At 38.9% G+C, this 23,771-nt stretch overlaps 1 protein-coding gene across 1 annotated transcript in view; it reads left to right on the top strand.

Moving 5' to 3' along the window:
- LOC133530648 (lysine-specific demethylase RSBN1L-like) overlaps positions 1 to 23,771 on the top strand; it is a 30,690-nt gene that overhangs the window by 755 nt on the left and 6,164 nt on the right. Inside the window, exons 2-9 of the mRNA XM_061868665.1 lie at positions 11,743 to 12,400; positions 14,009 to 14,176; positions 15,923 to 16,040; positions 17,557 to 17,745; positions 18,040 to 18,180; positions 19,281 to 19,417; positions 20,842 to 20,981; positions 21,721 to 21,871. Of these exons, the coding sequence (XP_061724649.1) occupies positions 11,743 to 12,400; positions 14,009 to 14,176; positions 15,923 to 16,040; positions 17,557 to 17,745; positions 18,040 to 18,180; positions 19,281 to 19,417; positions 20,842 to 20,981; positions 21,721 to 21,871 (1,702 nt within the window). The remainder of the gene's footprint in view (positions 1 to 11,742; positions 12,401 to 14,008; positions 14,177 to 15,922; positions 16,041 to 17,556; positions 17,746 to 18,039; positions 18,181 to 19,280; positions 19,418 to 20,841; positions 20,982 to 21,720; positions 21,872 to 23,771) is intronic.

The following is a 23,771-nucleotide window of genomic DNA, read 5'->3' as shown; positions in this document are numbered from 1 at the left end:
TATATAGTGCATTGAATAGCATATTTAAAGTCCTTCAAACTGCATTATGAATTTTCAATTCATCTGGGTTTATTCTTGATATTAATCTTCTATGAAAATCATAGTATTTGCTTTCACCTGGAATGCACTTGGAATATTAACTCAAAATTAAATCGAATACAAAATTCTAGGTTCAACTGGTAAAATAACTATATTCAGAGTTCATTTATCCACAGTTTTATTGATTCCATTTTACCTATTAAGCTACCCATATTAATATGATCATTTTTCACTACACAAAGAAATCAATTAACATATAAATTAATTAAGGCTGAATGCTTCAACTTTGAACAGTTTTTAGAATAATAATTACATCTTACATTTCATTAGTGTCAAAAGAGCCTCTGGAGCATTCCACGGGCTGTCCCGGACAGACACATTTTATTTCCTGTGTTGCGACTTTTTTTTTGGCATTTAAGCAGGCAATTATTTTTTTGTGCATATTTTTGACCATTTGTCATGGAAAAGGAAACTTGTACACTCAGCATCAAAAGTAGCGGATCAAATAACACTTCATAAATATCTACCATTCTGTAACAGCTTAACAAAAAGTGATCTCCTCAATATAGAACAACTAAGACTCTAAAAGAATAAGAATTCATTTATTGTTTACCATGACAAACAAGACGTTAAAATGATACAGAGTCACAACGGCTACCCTTTTCGGGTATACAATATTACACAATTACAATATATATATACAGGTCCCTTAAATTTATATTAAGTACATCTAAAATTGAATGAAATGAATGAATGAAATAGCCTTTATTCCAGACAAGTATTTTGTAAGTACATTTTGTTGTTAACATATATATCTACTTTCCATCTGTATGCCTTTTGTAGCCAAAGGCCTCCCCTAACTCTTTCCATTTATCCCTATCCCTTGCTATTGTAGTCCAGCAACCTCCTGCTGCACTCTTAATCTCATCATCCCATCTTCTTGTTGGCCTGCCACGCTTCCTCTTTTTGTCTCTAGTAAACCAGTACATTATTGCTTCAGACCACTTTTCTCCCCCTCTAATTGTGTGACCTGCCCATTTCCATTTTAACTTCTTAATTGTTGTAGTAATATCTTTTGTTTTAGTACATTTCTTTATATCTATATTTCTAACTTTATCAGATAGTCGCTTACCCATCATACTTCTCTCCATAGCGTTTTGACAAATTCCTAACTTTTTGTAGTGGAATTTGTTAAGTGCCCATGTTTGGCAACCATAAGTTAGAACAGGAAGTATACAGGTATCAAACAATTTTCTTTTTATGGTCTAACATCTAAAATTACACAGACTTAAATAAAAAATACTCCTTTAAATCGTAAAAAACTTGATCTATTAGCCACTGCTTTAGCTGTTGTTTAAATGATTGAAGATATACTTTTGAAAGTGAATTTTAGAGATTTATCTATATTTGGAAAAGTTATCTGGGATGTCAGATACTTTTGGCACATTGTTTTATCCGCTACTATTGATGCTGATTGTACCTGCAAATCTTGAGAAAATTCACGTTTGTACGGGACTATGGCAGACAATTTCATGGAATGCTCCCTCTACACTACATGTTGGCTTCAGCTCTGCGCACATGTCCCAAAGGTTCGAAACAACATTGTTCCATGATGGAAAAGACACAAATAATAATTAATAATTTATTTATTTACTGTAGAACTTAAGTAGATAGAATGATGGAATAAGTAAGAGTATAAACATAAAAAACATAATATAGAATCATCATAGTATTGCCATGAGGTGTACAGTCAAACTCATACCTACTTACTACTACTTAATTCATAAGTCATGCATGTTTTCAATGCATATACACTGTGGTCCGTGGCAAATTTGACAAAAACTCATTTAACATTTTTTGCTCCTTATGACCTCTGGGATGCATGGATAAAATCAGTCAGATTTAATTGGCCCACGGTGTATATTAAGTTTAAAATTAAATAATATTACATATTTAATATTACATAGTTGATGATGTTGAAATTTGCCTGGGGGCAAAATTCAAAATTTCCTTTAACCTTTTGGCCGCCAAAGACGTCATATGACGCGCGCGGCTACAGCCCAATATCAACCTTCATGCGTACCGACAAGGTTCACGATTACGCGCCGCGTGCGATAGGCGTGGCGTTCAAAAGTTTAAATGTAGTAGAATTACAGTCTAAGAAGTAAGATATTCAAACCCACCATCACCATCCATCACCACCATCGGCATCGGACCATCGGCTTCATAGGCAGGTTCACTACCCATTAGGCCAGACCTATCTTTATTTGACAAATCAACATGGCTTTTGTCTTGGCAAGTTGTGGTGTGCAGGCATTAGGTAGAATTACTGATGTGCTGGAAATATTCTAAAATTGCGATATTTCTACATTAATAAATAGGTGGGTCCACATAGAGCGAGCATACGCACGAGGCAATTTCCTCGCGCACAAAACGGCCAGTGTAGACGTGCCTCGGCCGAGGCGGCTCAGGCGAGGAAAACGGCTAAGAACTTCCCACTTTTTTTTAAGTGGAAAACTAAAAAGATTTGATTTCTGTAAGGGAATCGCAATTTTCCATTTCCAAGAGGAATCTCCTTTGTTTCGTGTGAAATTTCCTAGAGCTTTTCCTGCTTTTTGGAAATTCCGCAATTTACACTGTAGGTAGACTTGACATTCATTGAGGAAAATGATATTGGAAAAGCCTTCATAGTTAATGAACTTAATATTCATACTATTCAATTCATAGCTAAGCTAGCCTACTTAATACGTAGTACCGGCCAATAATATATCACCACCATGTTTTTACGGTTTAAGTTTTTTGTTTGTGAGTGACTTCCACCTTACTACTTCCTTTGTGAGAGCGATTAAAACAATTGGTTTCATGTAATGGTCAACTTCATTTATTAGGGTTCCATTTCGTACTTAGCTGTCCGTCCGTCTGTCTGTCCGTTTGTCACCAGGCTGCATCTCATGAACAGTTGAAATTTTCACAGATGATGTATTTCTGTTGCTGCTACAACAACAAATACTAAAAAGTATGGAACCCTCGATGGGCGAATCCGACTCTCACTTGTCCGTACCATTATCTATAAAAACGGCAAAAAATTACGTTTGTTGTATGGGAGGCCCCTTAAATATTTATTTTATTTGTTTTTAGTATTTGTTGTTATAGCGGCCACAGAAATACATCATCTGTCAAAATTTCAACTGTCTAACTATCACGGTTCATGACCACCACCACCCCAGGTCTTGCATACAACGACTAACCCTGCCTAGGAAGGAGGGTGGTAGGGGACTTATTGATATTACGAAACCCCACAACAAACAGATTACAGCAATGAGATCATATTCTTATCGAAAGAAAATTAAATTCTTCTTCAATGCACAGTGCCATAGAACAGAATGACCAGAAATTTACACCTTTAAACTTAAGAGAAAAAACTATCCAAAATTGCGAAGAAATAACTAATAATAAAACAAAAATAGCCGCATGTAGCGCGAAATCCCTATACGGAAGACACTGCCACGATTTAAGCCAACCTAATGTCGACAAAGTAGCGTCGAGCTCTTTCCAGAAACAGAGGGGTTTATTATGGCTATACAGGACCAAGTAATAGAGACCCGTAACTATCAAAAATTTATTATGAAAAATAGAGTTATAGATTCATGCAGGAAGTGCAATAGTCCAGGAGAAACTATACAACATATTACCGGAGCATGCAGAGCAATAGTCCAGACTGATTATAAGTACAGAGATTAGAAGTAAACCATGCTTACAAGATGTATTTTGACAGAGCTATCTTAACAGACCGAACCACTCACTACAACAGACCAGATATCACTGTAGTAGACAAAACAAACAAAACAGCCCTTTTAATTGACATAGTCAAAGTCAATATATTCTTTATTCATATAGGCCTAGCAACAAGCACTTTTAACCCTTTTCCAGGCCGCACCAATCTACAAGGTTTTCCAAAAAAATCCAAATATATTCCAATTAATCCAGCTTTGTTGATTCATTTGAAGACAAGTAACATTTCCTGAAAGTGTAATCTAATTTGAACCTTAAATCGGAATGCTAAAGTTGAAATTTTAATGGCGCGTATGTGATCGATTAATCGTACTCTGCCTGGAAAAGGGTTAAATCCGAATACTAATACCGAATAGCAATTCCGAATACTCACAACGTACAAAATACAATATCCGAAAAACTTACCAAATACACAAATTTGAAAGATTAAATAGCTAAAATGTGGAAATTAGGTTTAAAGATCATTTATTCCCATTAAGGCGCGGTGTATAGTAAAATGCGCTATTTTTAAATCGATATTTACAGGCTTGTACAAGGATTTCATCGATTATTTTCTAGTATGTATAACTTCAGTCTTTGAACTAGCCGTATGCTTGTCAGAAACACGATGGCTCATCTTTTTCTCGATAGATTATTGCTTTGAAAATATGCTTAAAACTGTATTTATTTCGATATTTTAGAAGTACTATGATGAATATTAATATGAAATTTACTTCATTCAATAGCTTTTAAGTAACTCTAACATTTTGCTTGTCAGTTTATCGATGAGTTAAATTTTTCATTCATAATTATGAATTCAACATTTTGTCTACTAAACGTTACCCTGCGCGGCAATACCGTCAGTGCGCCAGTACGCCCGTGACCACTGTCAGCGTCGGATCTGTGCTAGTTTAGCGGACGTTACATAAAATGGATAATCACACTATAAATACACAAATATGTTATACACACAATGTTTTCATCACTCTTACGAAGAAAAAACTAATTTTTAAGCTAATTGATTCTTAAATACGGTGACATTTCAGACATCCATCCGTCATATTATCTTTTTTGACAAGTTTTACACACGCACCTGTCCGGCATACAGCCACGATTAACCAAATGATGAAATGGTGCCTTGCACCCGAGTTAAACACTCCACTTTTCATTTTTAATACGAGGAAGGTAAAATACATGTACATTTAAAAAAACATTGCTAAGTATTAAATTCAGTAGTACTTATTTCGTGAGGGGTACCTACTTTTAATTATCAATTTAGGTAAAATCTTCTTCTTCTTCCTCGCGTTGTCCCGGCATTTTGCCACGGCTCATGGGAGCCTGGGGTCCGCTTGACAACTAATCCCAAGGTTTGGCGTAGGTACTAGTTTTTACGAAAGCGACTGCCATCTGACCTTCCAACCCAGAGGGTAAACTAGACCTTGTTGGGATTAGTCCGGTTTCCTCACGATGTTTTCCTTCACCGAAAAGCGACTAGTAAATATCAGCTGATATTTCGTACATTAGTTCCGAAAAACTCATTGGTACGAGCCGGGGTTTGAACCCGCGACCTCCGGATTGCAAGTCGCACGCTCTTACCGCTAGGCCACCAGCGCTTATCAATTTAGGTAAAATAATATTTTAAATTGCTATTACAGTAATAATCAAATTGAATGCCTATTTTTAAACGTAAACAAATAAAATTAATCCGCTTGTTTAATTTATATAAGTCATTATATTGGAACAGCTTCATTTTTAACACATACAGGATGCAGGAGATATACTGGATTTAAATATGTGGGATTTAAATAGTGCTTAGTGAAAGGTACCATTTCACGTTTTTGTGGAAGTGCTCAAATGGCTGTAATAGTTTATGTTATAAGTGTTGAATTTGTTTGGTATTTCTGGTTTATTAACTTTCATATGGTATACACTTAAGACTTTATTTACAACATTTATCAACTATTTTACCCTTCAAATTCCATTCAAAATTTTGCAAGTACTCGGTTCGGAAGTTCGTATATATTTGTACCTCTCGCCAATATTTTTATTTCACTGGTTAATTATTCTGTAAATTCAAGAATGTCACTAAATTCCATTTTTGATAATGTTAAACATAAAGTCCTTTGTAAAAGTTTGGTATAATACTTTTATACCATGCTATTTCTGTTTTGTATGAAATGAAAACTGGTGACATTTTATTTCTTTTTTCAAGTATAAATTTCGATGACACTCTGCCGTCAATTTCAGGTTTCAGCCAATTTTACCTTCTTCTTTAAAACCTTGGACCTTGTTATGTCTTTGTGATATGCTTTTACTATTTTTCCTGCCAATACAAAATATAAGTGGAAAAATCGATCGAAAGTTTCGCAAAATATATTTTCTTCATTTTTGCATTAGGGTGCTTATGTGTAATATGTATATGTATATTAAAATAGTTTATTTTGAAATGAATCACTAGTCAAGGCCTATAGTATATCCCTTCAAGTGGCAGAAGCCAAAACGTAAAAAGTAGTCACGTGGCGGGGCCCCGTCGGGTGTTCAGCGCGGATTTAGAGAATATTACAAATTCAACTATTTAAGCTTATCTATGTATAAAAGTATATATTGAAGCATATATCGTTAGAATAAGCACTAAATACGCTATTCGAATAGAACAATTAAATTATTGTCTTCTTCTTCTTGGTCCCTCAATGCTGAGGATCGTGACATCATGTCCTTCTGTTGAAGTTGTCCTTGTTGTTGTTAAATTATTGTAATGTTTATGCATTTCGCCACATGCACCTAACTAATCAAACCTAGCAACAGTGACAGTTTTCCAGTTTCCTTATTAAAAATGACTACCACCACAAAACAAAGTTATGATTGGAGGTAATTGTTAATTAATTTTCTACGTAGGGCTTAAAATTCAAAGGTTAAGTCATAAAAAGTGCCCGTGAGGAAACGGAATTTTTTTAACCACGTATTCCTGAGGTCATAAGAAGAATTTCATGTACAAGTTTAAGTCAGTTCCGCAAAAAAAATGTTTTTTTTTTTTACTTTTTGTATGTTTTTAAACATATTTAGTTCATGTTCTTGGAAAATTTATGGATTAATATAAATTGGTACATTTTTTTTCGTAAAAATTAGTCTATTCAAATGGTACCTTGTGACTTTGATATCTGTCAAGAAGGTAGTCTAGACTTGGTCCCAAAGTGGCGACTGGCGACATAGCCATCAAAAAGACGTTATGCACTAAAACACAACGAAAAAAATTTTTTTTTAATTGCTATTAACTCTGAAACTAGGCGAATTAAAAAAGTTCATATGACATTTTTGCCTCTAAATACGATCCGGAATATACTGTTAAAATCTTTCCGTTTCCTCGAGGGTACCGTGTATTTACAAAATAACCTCTTTAAAAATCAAGACAGAACTCGACCTAGGCGTTCGATCCCGGATGAACGGTCCTTAGCAACCAAGCGTTAACAAGCGTGTGTATGTGTGTTTTCCTTGTCTAACTTGCTAGCTACTTTTGGGCGCTAGAAGAGCGTAAATATATTTCAAAGCCTTTAATTTTGCCACTAAATATGGCAACACCTCACTAACCACCCTTTGTTGGCCGACAGCTTTCTGGCTATCGCATCGACCCGTGAGGGGTGGGCCACCACTTGAAGGGATAAATAATATAGTTGACGATAAAATAATTTTGTTCATCGGAAAGTTTTGTATGTTAATTAACTTTACGGAACAGGTCTTAAATGTACTTCTTTCCAAAGGAAAACAATACTCATTGAGACAATTCTAACAACCTCAAACGCAATTTGGTTGCGATATTTTGACACAGAGTTCCTATGGCCACCTCCTCTCTCATGCATCAGATCAGCTCGATGGTACCATAATATTTCATTGTCACCCTACTTACATATGTATGCAGATTTTCAACTTCATCTGAAACCTCAGTGGGTCAAATATACTTGTAATATTTGATTACAGACAGAGTAGACAGACAACAGACTGATTCTTTATTAGACATTAATTAAAGTCAGTCAATTATACTCATTACTATATAACTTCGAAGTAGTAGTAGTATAAGTGCATTTTGCCATTATAAACTTTAAATAATAAATAATAATAGCAGTTTTCTCGACCTTTGCATTTAAAATTTATAATCGTCTTCATTGTCGTCAATTCAAAAAATAATATAGAAATAGTCGTTACAGTTAGAGTCATGGTTCTTTTTTGAGAAGATAGCATAATTTATCTACTTTTTGGAGTTACATATGCTTGTGTATACCTTATGCTTATGTTTTCAGTTATCTCAATACCAGCAAAAACATGATACCTTTTTACGTTCACTTCCACAAATTACTTAGCTTTGCTAGTATTATTCCTTTTTTCACTACTTGCCCTAAATTGACTTCTATTGCATTTTTAAGGTCAATTAAGTTTTGAATAGGTATCTATATATGATTTAAAGCAGACAGTTGTAACTTTTGTCTGAATTAGTAAGTAATATTATTTCGACACAAAACGATTTGGTATCATTTTACTAGGTTCTCAATTTGCCGCGGTATACTCTAGTATTATATATAATTATCAAATTTTTAATTTCATTAAGTTTAAATCATAATCAATATAAATTTCCGGAAAAGATCCCAGAACTAACAAACCAGAATACGGATGGCGTCAGAATAAGGACGTAGGCTTGCTGCGAGCGCGGCGCGCGGGGCGCCCGCCTGCCTGCTTTACCACTTCGTCTGCTTCACCCCCTCTAAAACCTAAAATCTGTCTATAAGAGCGCCTTAAGAATTTTACAATTCACTTATTATGAGAACATAAATTAATTACTTAGTAATAAGCGTTAAGTTGGTTAAAATTAACCAACTTTACCATAGTACCCATTGTTTTGTCTACTACAGGTGTCATCCCATAACACCCACACAGCCCCGCTTCGAAACTACGTTTAAACATAATTTAGCTTTGCCTTCAACCTCTAAACTCAAACTTAAACACAAACAAACATCTAAGCAATTATAATTAATTATTTACCTAAATTTATAAACAAAAATTAAATCTGTATTATGAATATTGTACACTAATTAATTAATTTGTTTGACATTTGTTAGTGATCTCATGTGCAATGTAAGAATTGCTTCATGACCTGATGTTTTTTTAAATAAGTTAATAATTTTGCTAATAATATAATAATATGTTATGAGTTATGAGTAAGATATTATGTGCTGTGCCCTTACAGGGTCCATGTGAGACATTATATATTATGTATAACATCTATATTCTATACTGTACCATGGTTGCAATAAAGAATGATGATTACATGCCACTGACGTATAGTATAAAAATCTCCTCAAGTTTTGTTTTCCTGCAGAACAGAAGGACATCTTTTAGTTCAGCATCCTTAAGTTTTAGTTTATTCTTATCTACACGGCGGGAAGAATGTGATAACTCGATTATTTAATAATGTATTGAATTACATAATTTTCAAATGTGACTGAAACCGGCAAAACGTCCCACTTTGTCGCTTGCCATAAGGACACCTTGGCAGGTTATTCGTATAAAGATACAAGCTAATCCCGTCCTTACGGCAAGCGACAAAGTGGGAAGTTTCAAATAGGAAGTATTACTGCAATGTTCTGCCGCCGGAGTGCATCACTAGCACATATCGTAAACCATTGAGTAACGTATACATAGTGTTTACCTTAAACTGTTTTTAGGGTTTCATACCAAAAAGGTACAAAAGGAACCCTTATGGTGCGACTCCGTCCGTCCGTCCGTCTGTCTGTCTGTCTGTCTGTGTGTCACATTGCTAAATCTCGAGAACCACTTAAGCTATCGATTTGAAATTTGGAATAGTGATGAACAACGCTAACCCGGACACATTGAAAGTTTTTTTTTTTTTTTTTTATTAACTATGGAAAATGCCCAATATAAAGGGGCGGCAAAATTTCAAAGTCTAGTGACGAGGTCAAGTGGGGCATCATTTGAAAGAGCTCAAATTGTACATTCCAAAACGATTTTTTCATTTTTTTTTCATAGTGAAAAAAAAAATTAAGGAAACTGAAAAAAAAATACCATTCCCCTTATCTCCGAAGTTTACCAAAGAAAAAATTATGAAATTTGTACATAATATTGACATTACTATAAACTTTACAGGAAAAATATAATCAGACCTCTATCTTGATAACTTTTTTTTATTAACAAAAAATATTTCCGAATTCATTTTGCAATTTAACCAACTTTACGTGTGTTTATTACACTTGTAATTTCTATGAGATAACATTAAAGGCCTTTTTCAAATAAAAGAACAATTGTTGGAATCGGTTCACATGATAGAGAATTATCCTCGAAAAACCAACATACATGCATTACATGGCGCAAATTAGTTAGACCGATAGTTGGCGCTGTACACAATTATACTTAGTATAGGTATTTCTGATCAAAAGTCTTTCGCCTTTGTAGTTACACAAGATAATTCAAAGTTTGTACGGAACCCTCGCTGCGCGAGTAAATCGATCTGGCACTTGACCGGTTTTTATTTGATTAGTTTTCACAGATATTAAAATATGACATTGATACGTCAAGGCGGTTCGTTTACATTTTACAAAGGGCGTACCTGGATAGGTGAAAATTGAAATTTAGTTATCTGCATCTTTATCGCTCGAATACGCAAGAGTGATAGAGAGGTTAGATAACGAAATTTCGATTTTCTTGTTTCGCGGAAGACCCTCAGATTGTGTTTGATTGTGGTAGTGGCGCTCCCTACGCGTAATATTCCCTGTTAGTATTTCTTAATAGGCGGGTCCACACAGCGAACATACGCGCGAGGCAATTTCCTCACGCACAAACCGCGTTTTCCTCACCTGAGCGCCGCCTCGGCCGAGGCACGTCTACACTGGCCGGTTTGTGCGTGAGGAAATTGCCTCGCGCGTATGCTCGCTGTGTGGAACCGCCTAATTAGAATAGGTGTGGTCAAACACGCACTTGGCCGGTTTTTTTTAAATACCCACACGAATAATAGACGTTCCATCCACTATTCATGTCTAAAAAGAACGACCCCTGACATTTTATTAACGATCTTAACACGTGTATAAAGTTTCGGTTTGGCCGAAATTGAGTCATAATTTCGACTCGGGGAAAAATCTGGTTTTGGTCGGACACTAGTTATTAGCTGTCAACAGTGACAACACAGTGTATTTTTACTAGACTTACTAGCAAAGTACTATGACCTACTAATAAATAGGGAGGGATAAAAGATTTATGTTAGACATAAAAGCGACTGCCAAGTAGTCAGATCAACTGAATCAAAACAACTGTATTAACGAAATAATCCATTCAAATATCGACCTTACCATTTCAGCAAAAAGACTCGTTTACTGTTTTACCGGATCGTTTTCAAATAATAATTGTGTAGTTTTCAGCTTAAAGGTATCATATTGTCTGTTACTGTTTACCTATAGGTATGTATATAGCAAAGAGAATTTGGAATAGAGGTGTACTGTTAAAGAAAACTTTGTAGCCATGTAAATTTACTGCCATCTTTCGACACATAATTAAAAATTTTAGAACGCCATTTGACATTGATCTTTTTTTTTTTTTGGCGTGTGGTGAACAAGTTTTAAATAAACAAGATTAATTCATAAACAAACAAACAAACTTGTACAAAAGAATTCTTAAAAAACTAATTTCATAAGCAAAAGCTTGTACAAAAGGATTCTTAAAAGTAAACCAGAAGGTCTGTTTCCTAAGTAGGCGAACCTGTGATTTAGGATAAACAGGATTATTCTTTTATTGATATGAGTTAAATATCAAAAAGTGTGTTGTTTCACTCTCTCTTGAACGCTATGCTTAGTCTGGCCACCGGATTGGCAAGCGTCCATAGGTTGCTGCATCACGTGGATGTTTTCTTTTATATTAAATAAATGTTTTCTTTTTCAGGCAAAAAGCGTAAGCGCAGCGCAGACTCAAACGAGCTCTGCCTCTTTGGCGACAGCGTCAAGCCCGCCAAGCTCACCAAGATCTGGCCCGTGTTCGACTCCGGAGGGTACGGCGACGCGGCCATCCTGACTCTTCACATCCTGCAGAAAACTCCACCTATCCACAACCCGCTACTCTTCACCAATGATGGCTTCAGTCTCTCCGCCCTCCAAGACTTCGGATTAAACGCCTCTTGGAGGCAGACACAGCTGAACAAGAGCTTTCCAAACGATGAAGTCACTAGGAGAGTCTTCGGCTCCGTCTCAAGACAGTTAAGAATAATCAATGCGCATTTCCACCAATCCATGTTCAAATACAAATATCCAAGAGTCACTCGACAGAATGTTTTACTGGAAAACACAGTTAGAAGGCCAGTGCATTACAGCTTGACTATGAAAGCTATTCGCTTTCAACCGACTCCGAGGAGAGACCTGCCTTGTTATGGAAACTTGGAGTTACCGTTCAAAGTGAAACAGGAGACAGGGACGGCGCCGCAGATATTTGTGACGAGCGGGAGAAGTGTTGGTGACAAAGTGGATGTTAAACTGAAAGTAGAGGATAGGGTTACAGTGGAAAAGGAAAAGGAGAAGGAGAGAGACAAGGAAAGGGAGAGGGAAAGGTGAGTTGTAGAATATAGATTTATTTTTTATTCATTATAGGTCGTGCCATCCACGATGACGCGCAGATTTGTCTTTAACCTTTAATGACATGGCCTTGAGAGTCAGGATACGTTTTTCGTGAATAACACGATCTCTGTACTGTATGATTTAATTAAAGAATAAATAGTAGATTGTGTCACAAGGGGGCAAAATAACTAATTTACGTTGAATTGAACGAAGCGAAAGATTCTATAATACTGAGCGTAGTGAGGGATTCAAGTGATAACGCCCAAGGTGGAAATAATTTTGCTACCATGTGGTGACACAGTATACTGCTTTTCAAATCACCTTTTTTGAGGAACTCTGATATTAGAGTTGGCGTGTATATATAGGGTTGCCGAAAATGGAGACTGTCCCGGGTTCAAATCCTGGTAAGGGCATTTATTCGTGTGATGAGCATGTATATTTGTTCCTGAGTCATGGGTGTTTTCTCTATGTATTTAAGTATTTATAAATATTTATATATTATATATATCGTTGTCTAAGTACCCTCAACACAAGCCTTATTGTGCTTACTGTGGGACTTAGTCAATTTGTGTAATAATGTCGTATAATATTTATTTATTTATAGGTAAACATACTAGTTATACAGATATGATTGTGACCATTTCTTTTAGGAATTCTAGAGCGGTATCGATATACGGGATGCGATCCTTCAATATGTATATATATATATATATATATATATATATAATATATATAGGGGCGTATGTCAAGGTATATAGAGCGTCTCAACAGTTACCTCCACATTATAAATTTCGTACTGTTGTATAAAATGTAGAATTGTCTTAGGGCGGTTACAGACTAGCGTATTTTTACGCGCGTATACGGTCGTTTCGTCGGTACGAATTATACGCGCGTCACGTTTCCTTACATTTGGTTTTAACGAGCTTGTGCGCGCCTTACCTTTCCCTACATTTGGTCTATACGAGCTTACACGCTCGTCGACGTACGCCCGTATAAAACGCTAGTCTGAAACTACCCTTAGAGGTTTTAAATTGGATAATTTTTCAGGAAGCTGCTTTTACTGTGAGCTGTGGCGAAATGTCCTTTATTCACACTTTATGTTTTTTTTTACACAAACATGAATAATTTAATTTAAGTACTATACAATTTTCTTTTTGATGAAATAAAATAATATAATTGATACCGCAACTAAGTGACAAGCATTTATAGAAAACGATAATTGAAACTTAACTTGTATGTGTTCGAGTCAAATCCTACAAAGAATTGTCTCGATTAGTATTAGTCGCCTGGCGAAAGAAAAGTACAATCAGACAGTCAGTACAGCGATAAAAACTTGCATCATAATAGTACATTACGATACAAGTGCGAAAAATAGGAAATTCGAAACGAGTGGCGATAAATTCAAACACGACCGAAGGGAGTGTTTTAAATCGACACGAGTTGCGAATTACCTATTCGCACATGTATCGTACAACGTTTTACAGTACATATGGCCCTTTAAATGTTCGACACAGTAACGTAATATGCTACTTCTCGCACTAGTGCTATAAAGTAGCCCCATATGTACTGTAAATGTTATTTTGTTTGTCCAAAACCTTCAGATCGTCCCACTCGTCCCGGCATTCGTCATGTCACCACTGCCGGCGGCGGGCGCGCATCAAGCGCGCGTCCATCGGCGTGCAGTGCCGCCGCCCCGCGCCCGCGCTCGCGCCCGCCCTCGTCGACCCGAGAGACGAGAACCCCACGCTCAAGGGACTTAAATATCACAGGTAAGCTCTCGGCACTGATTAGGGTCACGGGTAAGACGTAGCTTAGGGTCCGTTCTACCAAACCGTCGCCGTTGTATCACCAAACCTAATTTTAATTGTTATGTCTAATTTTAATCTTAGTGTTTATTTATTTATTTTTTTGTTTATTTGTTTATTAGGATCACCAACAGAAGATACAATTTACATACTAAAAGAGCACATTTATAATTGATCCCCCACTTAAAGGCAATCACAGCATGCATTATTTAAGTTAAGATTCAGAATAAGAGCTTAATATAAATATAAATATGATACTAATTAACTAAACACCTACTTAATACTAACAATAAAATTTCCACACAAAAGTAACTAAGTTAGCCGAGCTAGCTGAGGTTGTCAACAGATAATAATTTGTTTTTAAATGAGGCTTCACTGTCGTGAAACACATCCAAAGAAGGGACATTATTAGCATGCTTGTTGTATAGGCGAGCCAGGCGAGGCAAAGGGTGTATTGTGTTATTTATTATGTATAATTTGTATTGTGTAGATCATTGTATGTGGATAAATAAATGATTATAATTCTATAAAGCATTCGCTAAATTTTACCGTATGGAAAGTTCCTGGTTTGTGCAAATGGCAATAGGATATCATAATAATTTTTAAGTAGCATGATACATAGTATAGATCTCATGGCTGGGGAAAAGGGTTCTTTAGTGGCAACAATGAACCAGAACATGCACCAGAAGGTTAACAGGTTAAATTGACAATCTGGTTAAAGGTGCAGGCAATAAGTGAATGAAAATAATGCACTGGTTGTCCAGTAGTCTTTGTATGTGTGAGTTACTTAAATAATAAATTCAAACTTTAGTAAAAAAAAAAGATAAAGATAAAAAATATGTTTATTACACAAGAAAGGACACAGAAAAAGTATACAGTGGTTGTTTTTAAGAGTTGGTGCATAACTAGATTGACAACAGAGTTTCCAGGAGTCCCCGCACTAGGCTAGGCCTGTATCGCGGGAGACCAGAAGTACATATAAATGTCATGCAAGTCAACGAAAAACTAAAATAGTACATTACGATACAAGTGCGAAAAATAGGAAATTCGAAACGAGTGGCGATAAATTAAAACACGACCGAAGGGAGTGTTTTAAATCGACACGAGTTGCGAATTACCTATTCGCACATGTATCGTACAACGTTTTACAGTACATATGGCCCTTTAAATGTTCGACACAGTAACATAATATGCTACTTCTCGCACTAGTGCTATAAAGTAGCCCCATATGTACTGTAATATATTTTTATATATTAAATATGACATTCAGGTTTATACCTAAGTTGATACATGCAATTTTCAGTATTAAACTATTTATCTAATGCTTCATTATTTATAACTTCGGTTCTATACTAATATTTTAGTCTAGTTCATTTTATATAATTAATAAAGTTAATGTTTTGTTAATAAAGTAATGTTGTATAGTCAAAATAATTGTGTATAATATCCCAATCTGACATGATGACATTGACCATTAAATATAACTTAAGCAATAACTTACTTAACAATGTTGGAGGGTAGAATAAGTTTTCAGTTTGGCAGATAAGTGATCATAGCCGATGTAATTTCTCTTTTATAAAAAAAAAAAAAAATTCATCCCGGAAATTTATGTTTCACTGCCAAGAACATGCTAGGTGTGTTCATTTTGTATTGGGCGCTTGGAACTGAAAGTGTAACAATAACGCAATAAAAATTAATGCTTGTTCCTAGACTAATGCGGGTAGACACACATCCAAACGGTGGCGCGAGTGTTGTCTATTTGCATCAGAGGGACGTCGATATGCTGTCTGCAAGCCAGCAGGAATCGCTCGCCAAAGAATTCCTTAAGGTATGTTACTAATTAATGACTCACTAAGGAAACTCACGATAGAAATGTTTTCTCAATGTTGCCTGAGAAGAATCATATGCCTATAAAGCCATACCAGAAATATATGATCATTGTCAAGAGGCCGCTGTTATTCTCATGTACAGGGTGACAGTTCAGTTTAGTATGGATGTGAGCGCGATCATATATTACTGGCCAGGCTTTAATTACCACCAGATTCAAAAAGTTCTAAAGATGCAACTTATCCAATATCAATGTACGTCCTATATTGAAAGATAGAAATAAATCAAGCTATTTTAACCATCCTAGTCTCGTGTGTAGAGTTGTAGACACATCATTTGTCAGACACCTATTTCCTTTGACATGTCGTAATTTTGAAATACACATTGAGTATCAAGATGTACGGTCGAGGAAATTGATTCTTTAGCAATTTGCGGTTCAAGTAAATTTGGTTGAACATACTTATGCTAAGAGCTGTCCAATGTAAAGTGAACCATAAACTGCTAAAGAATCAGTTTCCTCGACCGTACAATAGGCCAAGAGGCCAGAAGGCGAGCTGAAGTTAGGAAGGCGTGGCGCGAGCTTGTGAAGGCCCTTTGCATCTCTGGGGTGCTTTAGGACGACAATAACAACAAGATGTACATTGGAATAAAGTTTTCTCAAACTTGTAATGAAATGTTGACATGACTTACTTCAAATTAGGTCCGGAAATACTACATATCAGGTGCCATGAGTGATGATGATATGTAAAGGAATTTCATACAGCCTTACACACCTAGGCCTGTAAGGCAACCTTCTTTTTGTTTTTTAAAGTCAAATAATGGCACTTCTTGGCATTCAACTATAAAAAACCTATAAGCAAAATTCTGCCTGTATGCATTTTTTCATTTTTTTCTTTTTTGTGTTTGTTAAATATTATTTCGGGGATTCAAAGGGGAACAAAAATTTCATTATTTTTGCGCTACGACGCACGGTTTAGGAGATACAGCCCCAAAAAGTTTTATTTTTTTCAGTCATGCAGAAATCTTTATAGGGCTGTATCTCCTAAACCGTGCGTCGTAGCGTAAAAATAATCAAATTTTCGTTCCCCTTTCGGTAACAACAAAAAAGAAAAAAAAAAGAATAAGAAAGAAAAAGAAAAGCAAAAAGCGTAATGGCGTGCGTGGTAGCGCCAAAATAATTACATTTTTGTTCCCCCTCAATACCCCACGCACTGAATAACCTATCACATTAGGACATGAAACAATCATCATCATCATCCTATTTTGTTTTAAATTATTTCATTGCAAGTTTGAGAAAAGCACTGTTCAAATCTCGGCGGGAAACGGGGTTGCCGGCCGCGTCTCCCTAGACGACCTCGCTACGCTCGGCCGTCTATATCTACTTGGCCTGCAACCCTTCGTTTCCCGTCCTCTATAGTAATGTACTATTTATTAGGATTATATACGCCTTAAAAATTTTGCTTAAGGCTATAACCGCTCAGCCAAACTGATGTACTGATGTATGATTTGTCCCACAGCTAGTATTCTCTGAGGACAGCGAAGGCTGGGCGCACCACGTGTGCGGCGTGGTGCGCGGCGCCGCCGGAGCCTTCCCCTGCCTGCTGCAGTACCTGGCCGATACACATCCTAATCTCACTGTCAAGGCTGGGGTCCTAGCCAGGGCGTCGGACATAGAGACCACCACCATCAGTCGGTATTACCAGCAGGTGAGTCAATAGATGGGGGTCCAAGGTAGTGTAAGAGGGTGAGGGTTGGAGAGCGTCTTCCGTGCCTCCTACTCCTAGCCGAACCCTAAATGGCGTAAGTCTGCAACACATGCCTTTAATTCCAACATTTTCAGTATCTTCTACCATCTTTTTTTGTTTGTCGGTTTTCAAACACGGATAAAGCTGGATTTAATTGTGTTTGCCCGTAACACCATTTGACATGAAATGCAAGATATATTTGACTATCTTTTTAAATAATACTTCAACTTCAAGTTTACTATTTTTGTTTGTTAGGTGCAACAATCATACGCCGCGGGAACGTTTCGTTGCGGCCCCCTGCACCAGATCTCACTTGTAGGCACCGTGCATGAAGAAGTGGGCGGGTACTTCCCGGACATGCTGAGGATGCTGGCCGCCAACCCATTTCTCAATTTGGTAAGCTACAAGTATATAGCCCTATTTTTTTTTTTAATGTATAGTTAGGCAGGCATTTGACCACGATCTCACCTGATGGTAAGTGTTGTTACCTATTTATCCTAGCCTTGAAGAGACCTAGATTGTACTCATACGGAAACACAGACTCGGGCAGGGCATTCCACTCCTTGGCAGTTTGTATATTCAATGCAATGAGTTCACTTTATAATGTGTATGGCTGCACCATCTAATTCTGCTATCATAACCGGTACAAGGTGAACATTTACTTGATATTTGTACAGTTTAATTACAATTTTTCGTTATAAAAAATATTTATGGAACAAGAAAAATAGATGCGTTACATTTTGGTGCCTTGTCCAGGATGAAAAAAATGTTTGAAGTTAATGTCATAGACAACATACATTACAGATATACTCTCATATTCCCTTGAATAAAGTATAGACTTAAATCCTCTAGCTGCCCACAGGCCAAAAAATGGCCTTTAATTAAATTGTATTGTATTTTTTTCTCTATCAAATCAAGATTACAAATTACTTGGGTTTTTGGCCACGGCGATCCGGTGTGCGAGCTAACAATGTTATACATGTGCATAGCGCTATCTCGCTCACATACCGGAGAGGCGTGTGGATCCGCATCAATGATAGCCGAAGAATTATTAGCATCTAATGCACCACATATGCTCGTTAGAGTTCAATAGAAAAGACAAATAATGTTAACACCAATTTACCTTAATTTCTTCGTAATATTGCATTTTTCGTGGACAAACATGATTTTTTCAACAGTTTATATTCTTAAACCTTTTATTTTATACCAATTTAAAGTTAATAATTAATATTCCAATGAAAACATTCATCGTAAAATGTTTAGGTTATAAGTCAAAATCTGTCATATTTATCTACATTGTCTTTTCTGCGGATTGGGGGCCAGCGTGGGGGCTATAGCCCGAGCCCTCTCGCGTATGAGAGGAGGTCTGTGCCCAGCAGTGGGACGTATATAGGCTGAATTATTATTATTATTATATTTTTATGTCTTTTCTATTGAAGTCCAATTTATATTGATTTCAATTTACATAACAGTTGAAAACGTTAACGTTTTTTCAGACAATGCCATGGGGCCCGATGTCCGCAGTCGAAATGGAGCCCCAGGAGTCCAACGACGGGCCCATCCTGTGGATCCGGCCCGGCGAGCAGCTCGTGCCCACGGCCGAACTTGGCAAGAGCCCTATCAAGAAACGACGGTGAGCCATTTCCAATTTTTTTCTGTCGCTTCGTTCGGCAACCTTATTTTATGAATTGATTCAAGTGCGGCCGTCGCCTGTGACGTTCCAGTGAGACAATTTGATTTTATTATAGATTAGTCCGGTTTCTTCACAATGTTCTTCTTTACGAAAGCGCGCCTGGTAATTTTTTGTGTAAAAATTAGGAGCGAAAAACAGATTTTTTGAAATGCTCCTAATTTCTATAATAATTAAAAATTCAATAAAAAATCAATGATGTTTGATTTCTAGAAAGTATGACTAAAGCAATGTCAAGTAAAGTATATTTTTTTAATACCACGTCGGTGGTAAAAAGAATACGGCCCGCCTGATGGTAAGCAGTCACCGTAGCCTATGGACGCCCGCAACTACAGGCGTTGCAGACCCTTTGAAAACCTGTACACTCCTTTTTTGAAGAACTTTTTTGTTATGTGTTTTTAAATAACTTACTTAATAGTTATGTGCGTGTTTAAATGTGGCTAGAATAGTATTTTATAGATACAATCGTGATATAATAGAGAGCTTTTCAGTCGAGTACCGTGTTTTGGCAACGAAGCTTGCTGAGTTGCCAAAGTGTGGTACGAGATTGAAAAACTTGATTATATCACTATTGTATACAATACTTTTTCTACGAGACAATACAAATAATACTTCAAACTAATAAAATCATACAGGTAAACAAGCCAAAAGTGTACAGCAATTTAAAATACGCGAGCAGCCGCGATACCAAAATTCAAAATTCAAAAATTTATTCTGCAAGTAGGCCTCAAGGGCTCTTTTACAAGTCAATACAACATTTATAGTAACATCATATAGTGACATGAAAAATACATAACAACATTTTATAAATGGGTACACATTACATTATAATAATCTTAAAATAAATAATTACTACAATACAATAGAGATGTATAGTCTCCTTCCTACCTACCTTCACACTCGTACGCGCCCGGCCCCCGGGACCCGGCGGGGTGGGCAGCGCCACCTTCTCGTAACTCATGAGGCCCTGGTACTTGCTCTGCGTTAAATTCTATTTTTAGACTGTTTTTTCTTGATTTTGGCCACCGTAGCCTATGGAGACTAACAAGTAACGGTAAGCGGTTTTCGTAGTCTATAGATGTTGCTATATTAAGGGTGTCACATGTGCGTTTATGACTTATGAAGCAATTGTTTCTACTATACAACATAAAATAAATAATTAATTTGAGCTATCGTTTTGTTTCGTTCTCTTGACCGCGGCGAGCTGTGATTGGTCCATTTCATTATAGTTGACTAAACTGTTTTGAAATGAATATTATAGTTAAGTCGGGAGCCCATGCATGAAAAGTACCCAATTGCAGTTTGATATATGAAATCTTAATTCAACCATTACAGTCGAAGTCAAAAAATAAATATATTGTTGTCAGGACGGGCATCAACGAGCTGCGCAACCTGCAGTACCTGCCGCGCTACAGCGAGGCGCGCGAGTTCCTGTTCGAGGACCGCACGCGCGCCCACGCCGACCACGTCGGCCACGGGCTCGACCGCATCACTACTGCTGCTGTTGGTCAGTGCTGCATATATATATTATACCGCGGCCGTCTGCAACTGAGTGGATGCTCGAAGGGGGCTTGCAGCAGCGTCCATGTTAAACCACAAGTGAATTATTCTCTTAACCTAACAAAAAAGAGACAAAGTGATAGAATATTAGTACATTACGATACAAGTGCCAAAAATAGGAAATTCAAAACGAGTGGCGATAAATTAAAACACGAGTTGCGAATTACCTATTCGCACATGTATCGTACAACGTTTTACAGTACATATGGCCCTTTAAATGTTCTACACAGTAACGTAATATGCTAATTTTCGCACTAGTGCGGTAAAATAGCACCATATGTACTGTAAAATAAGTTTATGAGTTTTATGACATTGCTCACAATAAGAACATATACTTACATTTTCATTCACTTTTTTCATTAAAAATTGTCTTGTACCGTTTTCTAGTCACTTGACATCGCTGTATCAATGGACGCGTTACAATTTGGTGCCGTGAACAGGATATAAACTTAACACATTGTTCGTTCATTTATCATACATAACTTTTTTACTCTCTTATTGCTTAAAGGTTGACTGGAAGAGAACCCTTATATGGATAAGTTTGCCTTTGAACATTGCAAACATTCTGTTTTATTGTATCTTAACCTGTCTTATGTACAATAAAGTGTTAACATACATAACTGAACTTCCTAACTTCCTTATTCTTCAGTTCGAAACTATTATGAGTAACCGTTTCCATTGAACAGGAGTGTTGAAAGCCATCAGCTGCGGCGGCGACGAGGGCCGCGGCCGCATCACCAAGGACGTGGTGGCCTTCCACGCGGCCGACTTCAACAAGCTGGTGCAGCTGCTGCAGCTCGACCTCTACGAGCCGCCCATCTCGCAGTGCGTCACGTGGTGAGTCCATCTTCCACGCGGCCGACTTCAACAAGCTGGTGCAGCTGCTGCAGCTCGACCTCTACGAGCCGCCCATCTCGCAGTGCGTCACGTGGTGAGTCCATCTTCCACGCGGCCGACTTCAACAAGCTGGTGCAGCTGCTGCAGCTCGACCTCTACGAGCCGCCCATCTCGCAGTGCGTCACGTGGTGAGTCCATCTTCCACGCGGCCGACTTCAACAAGCTGGTGCAGCTGCTGCAGCTCGACCTCTACGAGCCGCCCATCTCGCAGTGCGTCACGTGGTGAGTCCATCTTCCACGCGGCCGACTTCAACAAGCTGGTGCAGCTGCTGCAGCTCGACCTCTACGAGCCGCCCATCTCGCAGTGCGTCACGTGGTGAGTCCATCTTCCACGCGGCCGACTTCAACAAGCTGGTGCAGCTGCTGCAGCTCGACCTCTACGAGCCGCCCATCTCGCAGTGCGTCACGTGGTGAGTCCATCTTCCACGCGGCCGACTTCAACAAGCTGGTGCAGCTGCTGCAGCTCGACCTCTACGAGCCGCCCATCTCGCAGTGCGTCACGTGGTGAGTCCATCTTCCACGCGGCCGACTTCAACAAGCTGGTGCAGCTGCTGCAGCTCGACCTCTACGAGCCGCCCATCTCGCAGTGCGTCACGTGGTGAGTCCATCTTCCACGCGGCCGACTTCAACAAGCTGGTGCAGCTGCTGCAGCTCGACCTCTACGAGCCGCCCATCTCGCAGTGCGTCACGTGGTGAGTCCATCTTCCACGCGGCCGACTTCAACAAGCTGGTGCAGCTGCTGCAGCTCGACCTCTACGAGCCGCCCATCTCGCAGTGCGTCACGTGGTGAGTCCATCTTCCACGCGGCCGACTTCAACAAGCTGGTGCAGCTGCTGCAGCTCGACCTCTACGAGCCGCCCATCTCGCAGTGCGTCACGTGGTGAGTCCATCTTCCACGCGGCCGACTTCAACAAGCTGGTGCAGCTGCTGCAGCTCGACCTCTACGAGCCGCCCATCTCGCAGTGCGTCACGTGGTGAGTCCATCTTCCACGCGGCCGACTTCAACAAGCTGGTGCAGCTGCTGCAGCTCGACCTCTACGAGCCGCCCATCTCGCAGTGCGTCACGTGGTGAGTCCATCTTCCACGCGGCCGACTTCAACAAGCTGGTGCAGCTGCTGCAGCTCGACCTCTACGAGCCGCCCATCTCGCAGTGCGTCACGTGGTGAGTCCATCTTCCACGCGGCCGACTTCAACAAGCTGGTGCAGCTGCTGCAGCTCGACCTCTACGAGCCGCCCATCTCGCAGTGCGTCACGTGGTGAGTCCATCTTCCACGCGGCCGACTTCAACAAGCTGGTGCAGCTGCTGCAGCTCGACCTCTACGAGCCGCCCATCTCGCAGTGCGTCACGTGGTGAGTCCATCTTCCACGCGGCCGACTTCAACAAGCTGGTGCAGCTGCTGCAGCTCGACCTCTACGAGCCGCCCATCTCGCAGTGCGTCACGTGGTGAGTCCATCTTCCACGCGGCCGACTTCAACAAGCTGGTGCAGCTGCTGCAGCTCGACCTCTACGAGCCGCCCATCTCGCAGTGCGTCACGTGGTGAGTCCATCTTCCACGCGGCCGACTTCAACAAGCTGGTGCAGCTGCTGCAGCTCGACCTCTACGAGCCGCCCATCTCGCAGTGCGTCACGTGGTGAGTCCATCTTCCACGCGGCCGACTTCAACAAGCTGGTGCAGCTGCTGCAGCTCGACCTCTACGAGCCGCCCATCTCGCAGTGCGTCACGTGGTGAGTCCATCTTCCACGCGGCCGACTTCAACAAGCTGGTGCAGCTGCTGCAGCTCGACCTCTACGAGCCGCCCATCTCGCAGTGCGTCACGTGGTGAGTCCATCTTCCACGCG

This window comes from Cydia pomonella, chromosome 23, assembly GCF_033807575.1.
Source record: "Cydia pomonella isolate Wapato2018A chromosome 23, ilCydPomo1, whole genome shotgun sequence".
NCBI lineage: Eukaryota > Metazoa > Arthropoda > Insecta > Lepidoptera > Tortricidae > Cydia > Cydia pomonella.
This window is presented reverse-complemented; position numbering and strand designations above follow the sequence as displayed.